General features: G+C 41.2%; 1 protein-coding gene across 1 annotated transcript in view; it reads left to right on the top strand.

Annotated features, from left to right (window-relative positions):
- LOC306924003 (aminopeptidase N-like) overlaps positions 1-16668 on the top strand; it is a gene marked incomplete at its 5' end in the record, with an annotated part of 34494 nt that overhangs the window by 13411 nt on the left and 4415 nt on the right. Inside the window, 12 exons of the mRNA XM_079502346.1 lie at positions 1776-1889; positions 4003-4146; positions 4898-4963; positions 5240-5305; positions 7113-7249; positions 8418-8494; positions 8722-8855; positions 9890-9963; positions 10972-11119; positions 12469-12569; positions 13184-13291; positions 16389-16556. Coding sequence (XP_079358472.1) covers positions 1776-1889; positions 4003-4146; positions 4898-4963; positions 5240-5305; positions 7113-7249; positions 8418-8494; positions 8722-8855; positions 9890-9963; positions 10972-11119; positions 12469-12569; positions 13184-13291; positions 16389-16556 — 1337 coding nt within the window. The remainder of the gene's footprint in view (positions 1-1775; positions 1890-4002; positions 4147-4897; positions 4964-5239; positions 5306-7112; positions 7250-8417; positions 8495-8721; positions 8856-9889; positions 9964-10971; positions 11120-12468; positions 12570-13183; positions 13292-16388; positions 16557-16668) is intronic.

Below are 16668 nucleotides of genomic sequence, written 5' to 3'. Positions count from 1 at the left end.
ATGATAGTTTGGAACCAAATGGGTCTGTAACTCTGAGTGTACAAATGAATCAGAGTTAAATTAACATTGATTTTACAATATAAATTGGGGTCCCAGAGATAGAAATGCCATTAAATGGGGGGTCTGTAGACTAATATGCAGGTCAAACTGGGGGTCCTTGAAATTAAACCCGGTTGAGAATCACTGCTAGAGCCGTAAAAACGTATGGGGGTTCCCTGGCATATCTCTTCAAATGGGGGGCTGCGGGCTGATTAGTGTCAATTTGGGGGTCCTTGACATGGAAAAGTTTGGGAACCACTGCTGTAAAATACAGCAAGGGTAGCAATACAAAAGTGACTAGGAGTCAGTAAGGGGATGAACTACATAATAAAAAGCATCATCAATAATGAACAACAGTATAGAATAGTTGCGACCATAGGTCACAGTTTACTATGAAAACCTGCTTTTCCCGTCATGCGTTCGGTCGGTCTGCACGCCTCATGACATCACGCCTAAATATATGGATCACACCTCCATATATGGTAACGCCTCATGACATCACGCCTCCATTTATGGTCACGCCTCGTGACACATCACACCACCATATATGGCCGTCTCCATATATAAAGATCACAACACTGACCTCATCAAACCCTGGATAGCCATAAATGGAGAAGACTGGTTCATCACCTAGATCTGTATATATGGAGCCGGCCAGCAACTCTACATCTGACCTCAAATCCTTAGATCTCCATATATGGACTTTACCTGTTCTGACATTCCATATGTTGAACCTACCCCACCCGTCCTTCCTCTTTGATGTCCCCCTTTTGACTGATACCTGTCCATTCAAACTCTAGACGCGTCCGCCCCAAATTATTAGTGCAGCCACGCCCGGCAGCCGGCGAAAATTTGAGTTCTCAACAGGCCCTAAAATTAAGGCCCGGCCCTACCTGGGCCCTCATCAAACCCTGTACACTCAAGACACTGCCCCTGCTGCCACCTTTAGATCTCCATATATGGAGCTGACCTGTTCTGACATTCCATATGTTGATCTGACCTCATCAAACCCTGTACACTCAAGACACGCTCCATATATGGCCAGTACAGAATTCATTCCATAAACTGATCTGACCCACCATGCCAAAACGACAGCCCAGCAGTCTGCCGTCACCCAGGCGGATGCGTGCACGCTAAAGGAAATTAAACGGGTTGAGAATCACTGCTAGAGCCGTAAAAAAGTCTTGGGGTCCCTGGCATAATCTCTTCAAATGGGGGGTCCGCGGGCTAATTAGTGTCAATTTGGGGGTCCTTGGCATGAAAACGTTTGGGAACCACAACCAATGCTATATTTACTGTGTACAAAGCTGGCGCAATTAGAAGTGAGCTACAGAGCACAAGCACTTGTTTATGGAAGAAAGATGCCCGTTTGTGTAGGAGTCTGATGTGGAAGCTTCACTCCTTTTTGAGGGGCGCTAGCCCCTCCTATATACAGCTTTAATGTTTGTGTTGTCTGAACAAACATTAAAAATGCCATTGACAATGAACGGAGAATTTACGTCATATGTGTCTGAGCAAATCGTCATATGTACTGTATGTCGGTGGGGAACCCTTGGCCAATAAGGGACCACCATTGTTGATGAACATGTGCGATGATGTACGATGATTAGAGCGCCTGTCACTTCACATGGGTGTGATTTTTAAATCACTGATGGCTAGATCTACTGTAGAGCCCTAGAACACTTTAATGAACACCTCCAACCTTTCCCTCCTTTGTTGGTCTTCTCTTGTTACAGTGGTTTGGAAACCTGGTGACTTGTAACTGGTGGAACGAACTTTGGCTGAATGAAGGCTTTGCCAGCTACATGACATTTTTCGCGGTGGACAATGTGGAGCCCAGCTGGAACATAGTAAGATTTGTCTCACTAAAACATAAATCTGATTCCTGAATATAGGTGGAGCATTTTGGGTGAGGAATGGAACATGTTTCTTTGACTATAGAAGTGTCTATTTGTATGTCTCTAAATGTTTTGATGAATTGAACAAGGTGGACCCTCTTGTAAACAAGTGTAATGCTTAATTGGGTTGTCCACTCACAGTTAACAGTCTTTGTATTGAGTTTGTGCTTTAAATGTACTGTAATTCTGCAAACTGTTAATAACTATTTAAATCAAATCAATCAATCAATCAATCAAACATGTACATGTACATGTACATGTACATGTCATATTAACCTATTGTTCAGACTAGCAAAGGCCAGTTCTTTGCAAGACCATAACACAATAAGGAACATGCTTTACAATTTACAATTTTACAATTTAGGCATTTAGCAGACGCTCTTCTTAATCCAGAGTGATTTACAGTAAGCAAGAACAAGAACAACACATGGTGGTAATAATACATCAAAAAAAGTACCCTATTGTGCTGAATATAAGACAATAATATGTAATAAAATAAAATATAATAATAATAATAGGAAATATCCTAAAAAAAACTGGGTCATATTATAATCAGGGACTAGACTATTTGACATTCAATGTTCTTTTTCCACAAATGGGGGTCGTCTTATAATCAGAGTCGTCTTATATTCGGCACAATACGGTAATCAAGAATCATAAGGAAGAACCTAGCATCGGTCTAACGGTAGAAAATCTGTACAGTAAAGCTGCAGTATGAGTATTCACTATAGAGTGCTATGTCTACATGAAATGCTATCTTTTTTCAACAATGTATTTATTTTCCTTTTTTACACACAAATGACAATACAAATATCCAAAACAAAACAACAATGAACATTACAAGACAATTACTGATATAAAGAAAGCAAAACAATAACCAAAAAACAAAACAAAACAAAAAAACAACAACAGCACTACTCCTCTTCAGCTCCATCCATTAAATGTGACAAATTATTGTTCTTTATGTATCTTATAAAACGGCCCCACACCTCCTGAAACATTTGTCCTTAAGAATGTATGCAATCTTTTCCAAAGGTAAACATAAAGACAATTCCCTGAACCACTGTGTAATACTTGGTTTGTCTGGCCTCTTCCAGGTCCATGAAATGCTATCTAATGATTTTTACATTCAGAGGGATTTTGCAGATACTGGAATCAATTAATGACGCAGTCGCACACTTAAGTGTAATTTGGTATTAGAGAGAATAAAACAAAGGTTAAACTTGACAGAACATGGACAGATGGTTGTATTTACTCAAGTGGTCTCCAAAGAGCTCCACCACTGAAGTTCATGATTGAAGCCATGGCTCTCAAAGTGTTAACAGGACGCGTGGCGTCTCTTTCCTGCAGTAGGGCTGTCACAATCACACATTTAAGTTGACGATTAATTGCCACACAAATAATTGCGCTGAGCGATTTAAATGTGTTTTGGGCGTGGAGATTTGGAACATTCTGAATAGAAATTACATTTGTGTTTTGTGCACAGGGCAGAAATTACTGGCATTCTTATTCATTGTATACTTTTTAATACAAAATAAATAGCGGAATCTATTTTGAATTCCAGACTTTTACTTGTAACAGAGTAGTTCTATATTGCCGCATTGACACTTTTTTTGTTTTTATAGAGGGATAGATAGTAGGCTGACAGTAAATGGGGAGAGAGATGGGGGGGGGGGTGACTCGCAGTAATGGACGTCGGGATCGGGAGTCGAACCCATGCGGTACACTGCCAGACTGGACTACCAGCCAGGGTGTCTTGACCGCTGAGCCAGGGCCCAGTCCCGCATTGTGCACTCTTACTTAAGTAAAACCTTTGAGTACTTTTGCCACCACTGCACCAGGACAGGACGTGTTGGGTCTCTTTGTGTCTCTGTGACTGTGGACCAGGCCTCTTCACGGAGCATGACCATGGATTGCTACCATATTATACTATACCACTAGACTGTATATTAGCTTAACATTCTTCTATGGCACTATACATGATCTAACATTATTGTTGTACCATTATCATATTATCTTGAGATAACTTGTTTTTTTGAGACAAATTGAATTGAATTTTGGGCAGAAAGACGTGTGGGCGGTGAGTGCACTGGACGATGTGCTGGACTGGGACAGTACGAACGCGTCTCACGCTCTCAACGCCTCCATGGACAGCATCCAGACTCCTGACCAGATCGACCAGATGTTCAGCATGATCTCATACACTAAGGTTAGACATTCCACAAATGCCTTCTGCCGTTTTCGGAGAAACGGATGTTGCTATGTCAGCGGTGCTCAAACATCTCAGAAGCAATGATTTGAATAAAAATTGTTCAAATTGTTCTGCCCTATCCATGGAGCAGTGCCCCGCAACACTGGGCCGGCCCGGTTCCGGCTAGCCGCCCGCGTCCAAAACGGTCGAGAAATGACAGTTACCATGTTGTGTGTTTCTTGTTTCCAAAAAGAAACACCTGCACGCACGCACGCACGCACGCACGCACGCACGCACGCACGCACGCACGCACACACACACACACACACACACACACACACACACACACACACACATTTATTTATGTCCACACAAAGGAAAATGCACAAGGAGGGTCAAGGACCCAAACACTACGGGTGCAGTTATGTTACAATCACAAACGATGACACATGTCTTGGAATCATGATACAGCAAGAATGTCACTCAGCAGCGTCTCTGCCATATTTGTTCACACAACGGTGGTCAGGACTAGGCTTAGTCTCTGTATATGGTGTACAACAGGGTCAGTACACCTCGCAAGTCAGCAGTCTTGCACCGGTGACAAAGCGCGTCCTCCACAGTCGTAACCGTGGGCCACACACACACACACACACACACACACACACACACACACACACACACACACACACACACACACACACACACACACACACTCAAATACCAATATGCTTATGAAGTGACTCATCGTATTTTGCCTTCTCTCTGTCAGGGAGCACTTGTTCTGAGGATGCTCGCAGACCTACTCACTCAAGGAACATTCGACAAGGGAGTCAATGTAAGCACACACTGCTTTTCATTGTGTGTCACACAAATGTGCACAACTAATGTGCATATATGAATGTACAGAATGTCCTAATGTGTTACAAATACTAGCTCTAGGACACAATCTTTTTTTTGCTTTAGTCTACCACTAATTTGCAGAAATCCTGTGATCAATGATTTTGCTCTGACCCCCCCCCCCCCCCTGCTCTCTCTCTCTCTCTCTCTCTCTCTCTCTCTCTCTCTCTCTCTCTCTCTCCCTCTCCCTCTCCCTCTCCCTCTCTGTTTTTAGATGTATCTGAAGGCCTTCCAATATCAGACCGCCACGAGTGCAGACCTGTGGCATTATTTACAAAAGGTATTGTTTCATTATTTGACACAAGTCACCATTTGTATCTATTTCATTATGAATCCCTAGTTGCAGACCACAAAGCGGCATCCTGCTTGTAATCATCCCCCATTCCCTCCTTAAAAAGGTACAGAGCCAATACAACTCGGGTCTGTTTAAAACAGCCAAATGGAACAACACAAAACAAACCACAGTACTAGAATACTACTACTTATTAACAATGCAAAGAAGTAAGAAAAGGAACGAAGGAAGTGAAATCTCAGATGTGTGTCAGTGCCGTCAGCAATATAATATTTTAAGTATTTCATTCATCACAACGACGTTGCACAACGAAGGTAAAGAATAGAAAGGGAACTACACTTCCTGACTAAGGGACAGGTTGAAATTTAAATAGGGGTACCCCTGGAGGAAATGTATGTGTCCTGATATAAAATACCATCACCCTCCCTGTGAATGAAAATAAAAATCCAGTCCCCTCCCCAGGTGATTAAACAAAAAGGAATCACCCTCCCCTATTAATTAATATCACATTTACCTGAGTATTATTTATTCCTAACTTTAATCTGCTAGCGTTTTTAATATGTGAGAAAATAAAGTGACCGCAAAAATCGCGAAAAATCACCATCCGCTGTGAGGCTTGAACTCACGGTCAACGCAGACAATGGTCTCATAGTATAATGCCTAACACAGCAAGCTATGGAAGCTAATGAAAGGTTGGTGTTGTGGTGTGTACTTACACACTTGGATAGGCCAAGCACAATGATTGACATAGGGGGAACAATGAAAACCGGTCCTGTTGGGAAGAACCAAGTGAAAGCAACAGAGGGGTATCGTTGACCAAAGTTGTACTTTAATTCAGAAAAGCTGTAGTATTATAAAACCCGGACTATTTTATTATCAAAATTGGATCACCCTCCCTTGGACTCGAAGTAAAATTAGCTCACCCTCCCTCTGACTAAAATTAAAAAGACATGGCCCTCCCCTATTTTCCTCCAGGGCCCCCTTTTCTAAATTTCGACTGGTCCCTAACCACAAATTATTTTGCAACACCTTTCTAGCAGACAGTGAACTGAGAAAAGCCACAAATAATTTTGCAACACCTTTCTAGCCGACAGTGAACTACACAGTGCTCAGTTGGCCCAATTTAGATGCTATTTTCACCAGTTGGGGTCCGGGTCAAATCTCTCTTTTGGGTCTCGACCTGAAAGGTTTGGGAAGCAGTGGCCTATAGCCCTAGAGGGTCAATGCCTCCCTCTGCTGTGGAGGACGTAGTACCTCCCTCCATCCTACTCATCCCGGTCAACAGTCACCCAACCCGTAACATACGAGTGTGTGCAGTGAGTCCGTGACAAATATCACATCAGAGAACGTCTGACCACGAGAGTTGTTGCTTCAGTTTCATGTATGCTAAACATGAATATGGCTGAGATTTTGCTTCCCTTTTCTTTCTTATTTGTCTCGACAAATGATTTGTGGTTTGTCACAAGATGTCTTTCCGAGTTCCCTCATTTGACCACTGCTGCGTTGTTGTTACTAATAAGACAAATACACTTACCCTTCGAAATGACAAAACAAAAAATGTATTGTATGTTTTGTCTCATGGCGTCTGTTCCCAAACCCATTCTACTGATGTTGCGTCTCATTGGTTGAAATATAGCCTACCAAACATCTAACACACCTGGACTAACGATATGTTGCAGAGGTCATTCCTGAGTGAATTCACACACTGCGTCACACACTCAATGTTTTGACAGAGATTCAGTGACTTGTAACTAATACGATTTGAATGGCCATTGCACTGGTGACATGTTTGCAGGCAGTAGTCGAAGATGGCGGTCACACCAAGGTCGCTGAAGTGATGGATTCCTGGACCAATCAAATTGGCTATCCTATCATCACCATCAACACCACGAGCGGAGAGGTCTGCCAGAAGTCCTCTGTAGAGGACTCTGAGTAAGTTAGTCCCATGTACGACAACGCATCACCATGCATTGGAAGCTTGCACATCTGCTATTTTCGCTAACCACTTTACCTCCAGTGGCCATATTCTGTGGAGATCATTCACCAGAAATAGCCAATCTACAAGCTCACAACGCATCATGTTGCGACGCGTTGTGAAATACAGTATATCGCCTTAGGGTATCACGGTTGTTTTTCAAGCAGTATCACGATCCACGATATTGTCATGATTCTTTTTTATGCGTTTTTTATGGTTATGGTTTTCTTATTGTTTATGGCCTACAAGGTAACAAAAGAAAAAGGCATAACAGACCATTTAGACTTTAGACCAAAATGTTGGTGTAGCAAACAAGAACAGACATTGGGCTCTAACATATGCCATGCCTAAACATTAACCAGTATCCGTGAATTATGCACTTAGGAGCTTCCACTATGCGTAAACGGTATCTTGCGGTAATGCCTACACCTTTATTTGCGGGTGGAGGTGTGTCTGTACTAGGCGTGTTGATGCGCTTTCCCTATAATTGCTATCTTATGCACACAGGTTTAGGACAACGGAAAGTGCCTCTTCAAACCACCCGTAATGCGAATTACGGTCTCATTCTGTCAAAAATTCTTCCAAAAATCTCTGTGATTGTAATTTTACCAAACAATGTAACAGGTGGCGGAGATGTTTTAAGGATTTAGGCTGTGGCACAAGATAGCCAATTATGGGGGCATGCCTCTTATACAATGATAAATCCCCAAATTACGGATAAAGTGCACCTGACGCAAGATAGGGCCCCAAGTACACAGCCAACTCAGGTCTGTTTCACTTTAGTCTCTCGAGACAGACTCTTGACTCAAAAGAGGGCGCTGTTTTTCCTTTGTTTTGCCTATGGGTTCCCAGATTGGTTTCACTTAGAATAGAGGGTTTAAAGGGCTAAAGAAAGACAAGGGTAAGAGTGGTTAATCGTTGACCAGTTGGGCTGTGTCGTTTCTGTGTTGCATGTCAACTCCCCTTAGTTTATTTTATTTTATTTCATTGATTTTTTTCTCTGTTTCTGTTTCTGTTCTGTTCTGTTCTGTTCTGTTCTGTTCTGTTCTGTTCTGTTCTGTTCTGTTCTGTTCTGTTCTGTTCTGTTCTGTTCTGTTCTGTTCTGTTCTGTTCTGTTCTGTTCAGTGTCGTGTGGCACGTCCCGATTCGATTCGGGTCACAAACATCTGCACCTCCTCTGTTCATGCTCACCAGTGACACAGGTAAGATATATGTACCTGGCAGTGTTCTGCTCCAACACCAGAACAAATACCAAAAGGGATGATGTTGTCTTAGTTAGACTTCCACGATTACACAATCTAGTACATAGTGAAGGAGAAGAACGCAAGAGAAATGAAGCAACATTTGTCAGGATTGATGGATTACAGTATAACTTCACAGTTTGCAGTCCCCCTATTGTTATGACTCCTCCTATATGTTTTCTGAGCAGTGATCAAGGATGAATTAATCTCCAAGGATGGGGAGTGGATTTTGGCCAATATCAACGTTGCTGGATATTACAAAGTCAACTACAATCCAGAAAACTGGGACCTGCTCCTTGCTCAGCTGGAACGTAACCTAACTGTAAGTCTATACAGTAAATCAGCATTGCCATTTGTGATCAGTAGACTCTTCCCTGTGTAGATGATGAACAATCCTGAAGGACAGGAACTGAAAGTTTAAAAAATAAATCAAATTGTGTTTTAATCTGTTGCTTTAAATGAAGAAAAGACCCATTTTGAGATTCCGTAGACTACTGTTAAAGATTAGGTTATAGCTTATAAAGGTGATAGAGTACATGCACATGCACTCTAGCCCATGTAGGTTATACTACATCAACCTGTCATTTTGTTGGAAGGATTGGGGGAAATATGTCTTGTAAAAAGGGCCAAGCGATTAATCTACGAGAAATAGACTCATAGCAGAGCCATGCATCCAGAAAGAGTTATAATAATACATTATAGCAAATGGTGGTACGTCTCATCGACGCCCAGTTCAGTTCATAACAGCCATGACATTGACAGATGTTATATGTTCGGTTGGACAACAGAGTTGCAACAGTTTTTGTTGCAACCATTAGGAAATCAAGGCCAAAAAACACAATTATTGAAGTACGCTAGCCCCTCCTATATACAGCTTTAATGTTTGTGTTGTCTGAACAAACATTAAAAATGCCATGACAATGAACGAAGAACTAATGTTTGTGTTGTCTGAACAAACATTTACAATGCCATTGACAATGAACGGAGAATTTACGTTGTTATGTGTGTTACAGTATGTGTCTGAGCAAAAAGGCATATGTATGTCTGTGGGAACCCTTGGCAAATAAGGGACCACCATTATTTTTTCTTATAATTTTTTATTCCACATTCCATATTACAGGTACATGGTACATACATATAATTACCAGTAGGTGTGTTTCATGGTAGTCATTGCATGTTTGTGGATTTTTCTCTTAAAAAAAAAAAAAAAAAAGATGTACGATGATGAGCGGCCCTCAATTCACACGGGTGTATATAATCTTTAAGGCCAAGTTATGAAAAAAAATCAATACAAAAAAAGTTTCGTTTTCATAGGTGCTTCTGCTTGTTAAAATGAACGTGGCCACATGGATTCAGGCTTTGTTTTGTTTGCAGGTCATCCCACTCATCAACAGAGGACAACTTGTTGGTGACACATTCAACCTGGCAAAGTATTGACCCTTGACAACTATCCTTTTAGTTCACAGTGGTTCTGCGCAGCCCCCTCCCCCCCTCCCCCCCAAAAAAGGAGTTGCAGGCATTACATTTTGTTTGACTTCCACAGATAATTATTGTGAAAATAGCTGCTCTAAAGCTCACAACGCCTCGCTTGGTTGTAGAGCAGCTATTTTCACAATGTTTGCCTCTTTCTTATCAAATTTGACAATTTGGCCAATGTTTGATCAGTGTATAGTATAGTTTGTTGGTTACTTTTGATGCAGTAATGGTCTTTTTAAATTTCATTTATTTTCTTTTTTTAAATAGTAACCTCGCCTCACCAGGCTTTCTACCTCGGAGGAAAGCCTGGTCTCTGTGCCGTTTGATCCGGTCGGGAGCGATTGATATCGTTACGTCATGTTGTAGTATTGTTTTGTAGTCGACAGGCAGGAACAATCAAACGGCACTTCCTTTTCCCTCAAACTGGAAGAATAACAATAAAAGCTCTCGTAGCCTGCAGCTTTTATTGAGAAAAATCGGTTTAAGGGAAAAGGAAGTTCCGTTTGATTGTTCCTGCCTGTCGACTACAAAACAATACTACAACATGACGTAACGATATCATCCGCTCCCGACCGGATCATATACCCGAAATGAAATGGTGCCCAGGCTATGTATTAGGTATATTAAAAGTCCTTAAATTGTCATCTGGGGACCCCCAACAAATAATGTGGGGGGACGCTCCTGGGGCCCGGGGGGACGCTCCTGGGGCCCGGGGCCCGACCCACAGGTTGAGAAACACTGATCTATGACTGATGCATGTACCTCGTGGTTGGAATTAGATTAATTAAAGGTTTAATGTTATGACGAAAGCCTGATTTCATCATTCAGCGTTAATTAAGTAACATTTTCAGGTCACTCGTTGATTGACGGAAATAACATATTGCGAGTGTCGATTAGCTCGATTAACTGTTGCACCCCTAGCACGTGGAAAGAACAATACATTTGATCCTTGCTTTCTTCAGGAAAAAAGTGGTGAATGTAACACTGGCGTTGAATGCTACCCGGTTCCTTCGTAACGAGAGAGAGTACCTTCCATGGAAGACTGCAGTGACCAACCTTCGATATTTCAAAAAGATGTTTGACCGCTCTGAGGTCTATGGACCTATGCAGGCACGTGCAATGAAACACAAACATGCACGCACATAGCCTGGCATTCAAGGTTTCAAAGTTCACAGTTAACTTTATTGTCCCTTGCGGGAAATTGGTTTAACTTTATTGTCCCTTGTGGGAAATTGGTTTAACTTTATTGTCCCTTGCAGGAAATTGGTTTGCAGCCAGGTAATAGTAAAAATACATGCATCAAACGACATTCAACATGCTCATTACAAACTAAATCCTAACAGGCACTAGAGACAGGATTCATTACATTCAAACGTAGCAGCGTCAGCAAAAGTGCATTAGTGCGCAATCTGTGGAAAGAGGCAAAAATAAAGTGCTATGTGCTGTTCAGCAGCTGAATAGCAGCCGGGACAAAGGATAGTTTGAACCGATTAGTCTTTGTAGTGGAGCACCCTCAGCCGACGACCTGAGGGCAACAGTTCAAACTCAAAATTGCCAGACTAATATCACTGCGTAGATATTAGTCTGGAACTTCGGTGTGGAAGATTCATTCCCAAGAGGCGGTTATAAACAAATTCCAATGTCACAGCAAAAAAAGGCTCACTTTGAATAGCGTGCTCTGATTGGTCACCCACAACTCTGGGGTGAGCGAAATGTAATTCAAACTGATTTTGTCTTGTGGCAGATTTGTCTGGTTTCCAGGCTAGCAGACACACACACACACACACACACACACACACACACACACACACACACACACACACACACACACACACACACACACACACACACACACACACACACACACACACACACACACACACACACACACACACACAGTATGTAATGTAATGTACCGGATGGGTATCAGAATAATATATTTTTTTATTTTGACATCGTAAAAATGAAATGAAAATAATAATTACGATAATAATAAGACGGGTAATATTCCACCAAAATGCTCCTTCCCAAACCTTTCAGCCTGTGACCCAAAAACGAAATTAGACGGCTCCCCGGGACCCAAACTAGTGAAAATAGCAGATCTACAAGGTTCCAATGCGTTGCTTCGTGCCGGTTTGTGAGCTTGTAGATCGGCTATTTAATTGTCACTACTTCTTAAACATTTTCTAATTTATGAAATTTCTTAGATGTTTCTCTTATTTATTCATGATGAAATTACTTTGTACTGTTTGTTTGTTTGTTGTTGTTTTTTTTTGCTTTTTTTGGGGAATGTTATTTGATTATTATTATTATACATTGAAAACAAAATGTAGTAAACCACAAATAAAGGGACCCGTAACAATTTGACCCAGTGTTTGGGAACCAGTGGTACAATGGTTTGTTCCTGTCTTGTTGCACTATATGCTTGGATATTGATGTGCAGCGGTTTCTTTCTACAGGCCTATCTGCGGAAGCAGGTGAAAGGCCTGTACTACCACGTCCAGAGGAATGACACAGACTGTCTCAACTGCACTGTCCCTCCTCTTAACCTCCCAGAACAGTAAGCCTGTTAACCCATTCAGTCTGTCTTCGTTAACCATTTAGACCTGAGCTCCATTCTACAAATGTCTTCTAAATCATGACAGTTTTCAGAAAAACCCATGTGTCTATGTCAGTGGTTCTCACAGGGTTAAAACCCATGTGTCTATGTCAGTGGTTCTCAAACATTTTCATGTCAAGGACCCCCAAAAATATATGTAATTGGCCGCCGACCCACGTCTGAAAATATGTTTTTCCAGGGACCGCCCCAGAAGCAAAGATCTTGAGTTAAAAACGTTCGCTCTGAAAGAATGTATATTCAAAGATTTGCGCCACATTTTCACGATTTTCAAAAATAGCAGATCTACAAGCTCGTAGCGCTGCACTCGGTGCCGTGCTATGAGCTTGTAGATCTGCTATTTTTCAATGGCTAAAGTATGCCATTAGGCTTAAAACACCAAAAGGGGTTCCCGTCCTGAATGGATTCAACTTAAACCTTATATATGTCGTACAACAAAATTGTGGAAATAGCCGATCTACACGCTCAATCTAAATCTTGCCATTTTTTATAATTGGATCATTATGGATCAGTTTTCAACCGTGATTATAGAAAGATATCATCTCTTCCCTTCCCAGGCACCTGCAGATCACTGCTATCGAGACGGCGTGCGGCAGTGAACTGCCTGAATGCGTGGAAATGGCCACAAACCAATTTAAGGACTGGATGACCACTTCCATCAATAGGTACGAACCCCACTTAAAAATCACCTGAAGATGTTCATCACAGCATGAACTCCCTTCACTGACTCAAATAACCCACACGAAGTAAACAACAACCAAATATTTGATTTGCCTAACTTTATCCTAACGTCATATTTTACACTGTATTTTAAGTTGCCTAATTTTGTAAGTCAGTCAGACAGACAAACAATCAATTAGGCTGCCTACACAACTTATGTGGATTCAGTTAGCTGGTCTTACCATACTTTACACTTAACATACTTTACATCCATGTTCCAAAGCACATGTATTCTTGAATTCTCCCATAACCCTAAAATATGTAGTAGGTAATGGTATTGGTGCTGAGCGCTCCAGTTACCAATATTAACCACACATGTTTTTTGTTTTGTTTCTTGGTACATCTCATAATCTGGTATCTTATTTATCACCAACCATACATTCTCCCAATATTGTTCAATTTTTGGACAGCTCCAGAATTCATGGTCCATCTGCCCAGCACCAACCTCCAACATGATTATTGCGCAGATAGATACCCCCCCCTAGTCTTTGGAATTATGCAAAATCTAACAATATTCTTCCAACTGAATTCTCTCCATGTACTAGAGCTAGTGGCTGTTTTAATGCTGTATATTATACCATTCCTCATTAGTAATTTGTACCTCCCCGCTTCTCTTTAATCTAAAGTTGAAGTTTCTGTACATGCCATCAAACCTGGATAAAGAGCAGAGATTACTCAGCACGTTTTGTTTTTGCATTACTCCTAATCCTAATCAACTCGTTAATTTAATCTGTTTTTTTTATCTCTTTCTCACAATAGTCCCTCTCCTGTAAGTATCAAAGGAAATCATGCTTCCCCAGATCATATTTCTCCCTTAGGTTTTCAAAGCTCTGGATCTCCCCATTCTCAACCATTGTACTTACGCATACGCATGTCCGTTTGTGTCCATTGTTTTAAATCGGGAATATAGGACCATATCAATCAGGATCAATCATAATGCCAATGCGACACCCAACCAAGAATTTCAGTTTTAACCACTAGATTCCTTATTTCACTTGTAAATGTAGTTCCTTATTTGCCGTTACATGTTGCACCTGGGATCCTTCAAATTTGTATTTCAATATCCTCCAAACTCACAACATATTCTGCACTGCATCAGCATGTCAGAATCCGAATTTTAGCGGCATTGAAATATTCCTTAAGACTTGGCAAAGCCATACATCCTTTATCTTTGGGGAGTTTCATATCTAATCCTAGGTTTCTTACCCCTCCCTTCCAATATAAACCTTGATAAGCACTGATCCCATTGCATGAATAGTTTTTTTTTTGGGTACCATCACTGCCAAGGATTGAAAAATACAGACGTCTTTGCAATTTAACTGTCTCTATCATGGAGATGAGGTCCAAACTAAGAACTGACCATCTCTCAATATCTCTTTTAATTTCACGATCTAATAGGTATGTATTTTGTTTCATAACTCATCTCTTCCTTTTGTAATGGCTGCCCCGCCAGATATTGTACTGATTTGGAATTCCACTTAAGCTTATATGTTTCTCTGATTTCTTGTGATGGAGGAACGAATAATCTAGTGTTTTCGTAATATTGGGTCTGTTGCATTTAAGCAATATTACACGAGAGGGTGTGCGTTACTGTCATTAATGGGCCAATGGCATGCCGGGCGCCTGCGTTGCTGCAAGAACGAGCCGAAGGTGAGTTCTGTAAGCAGCACAGAAGTGCCATTAATGACAGTAACGCACACCCTCGAGTGTAATATTGCGATTATACAACAGTTACCCTTAAAACTAAGATGGTCGCTAAAAAGAAAATCATAATTTGTTAATGACAGATGAAGCCACTACGACCACAAAAATAGCTAGCCTAGCCACTGAGTCTGCTGCGCTCTGGAAGAACAACACGGCTGAATTCTTTGTTTTAATTTGGTGTTCCATGATGCTGGTTTGAAGCACGGCTAGAAGGCTGTTTTAACCAATCAGATTGCTTCCTCGAAACGACCTGTTGTATATTTTGTTTTGTTCTTCTTTGACAAAGGGACGTTGAGACGTTGGCAAATCGTTGAAGGTCTTGGTGTGTGTACCGTGTGCCGCAACATAAGTGAATGTGCGTAGTGTACATGCACACTCGTGTCTATGTGCTGTGCATGCATGTGTGCCTGCATCTGCATGTTTACGTAGGCCTATTGATGTGAGTTCATGTCCATGATGTGCAATGCATGTATGTGTATGTGCAGTCACGGTAGAAAGTAACTAAGTACATTTACTCAAGTACTGTACTTAAGTAACATTTTGAGGTGTTTTTAGTGTGGTAGTAATTTCTAATACTTTTACTTCTATTCCACCCCATCTCAGATCCAAATATTGTACTATTACTCCACTACATTTATTTGAAAACTTTAGTTACTAGTTGTAGATTTTGATTATTATTACAAATCATACATTAACTACACTTCATTTTGGGCATTTAAAAATAGCAGATCTACATGCTCACACTGCGTCGCGATGCATTGTGAGCTTGTAGATATGTCTTTTTCAAAAGATTTTTATACATTTGAAAACTTGAAACAGGACATTCTACTTTTGGTACTTTAAGTCCGTTTTGAAACCAATGCTTTTGTACTTTTACTGAAGTACATTTTGAATTCCGGACTTTGGCTCGTAACAGAGTATTTCTATATTGCATTATTGATACTTTTTACAGTGTAAGTGCCAGGGACGTTAAGACGAGCCCGATATCACTATGTATGTTTTTTTTGTATATATATTTTTTTTTATTATTATTTTTTTGAATCCATGTTTTTGAAAATTCCTCTAATCTGGTGTGCAGGTTATGACATGCACATTACATGCACAATAGAATTACATTTTCTTTCTTTTATTTATAATGGGAAAAGTGGCACCCAGGACCAAAACTGGTGTCCACCCCCTGGCACCCAAAGAGTTTTAAAGTAAAAAAAACTTTGAGTACTTTTTCCACCACTGATGTTTATGCCGGTCTATATGTATGCAAGTTCATGCCCCCGATGATGTGCGACTGTGTGTGTGTGTGCGCGTGTGCGTGTGCGCGCGTTTGCGTGCGTGTCTCAGAATCGACACCGACCTGCGTTCTACCATCTACTGCCATGCCGTGGCTGCGGGCGGGGAGGCCGAATGGGAGTTTCTCTGGAAGCGCTTCCAGAACATCACTGAAATCTTGGAGCAAGAAGTGTACCTGTCCGCTCTCGGCTGTACCAGGAAGGTCTGGCTACTCAACAGGTGAGAAAGATCAGCATAATCCTGATCGTTACAAAACCGTACGTGTTCATTCGCCGCCCCGTAACTTTGAGGCTGCACAGTAACCAACTGGATTTGTGTGTGTGTGTGTGTG

Source organism: Electrona antarctica, assembly GCF_951216825.1.
Source record: "Electrona antarctica genome assembly, chromosome: 5".
NCBI lineage: Eukaryota > Metazoa > Chordata > Actinopteri > Myctophiformes > Myctophidae > Electrona > Electrona antarctica.
This window is presented reverse-complemented; position numbering and strand designations above follow the sequence as displayed.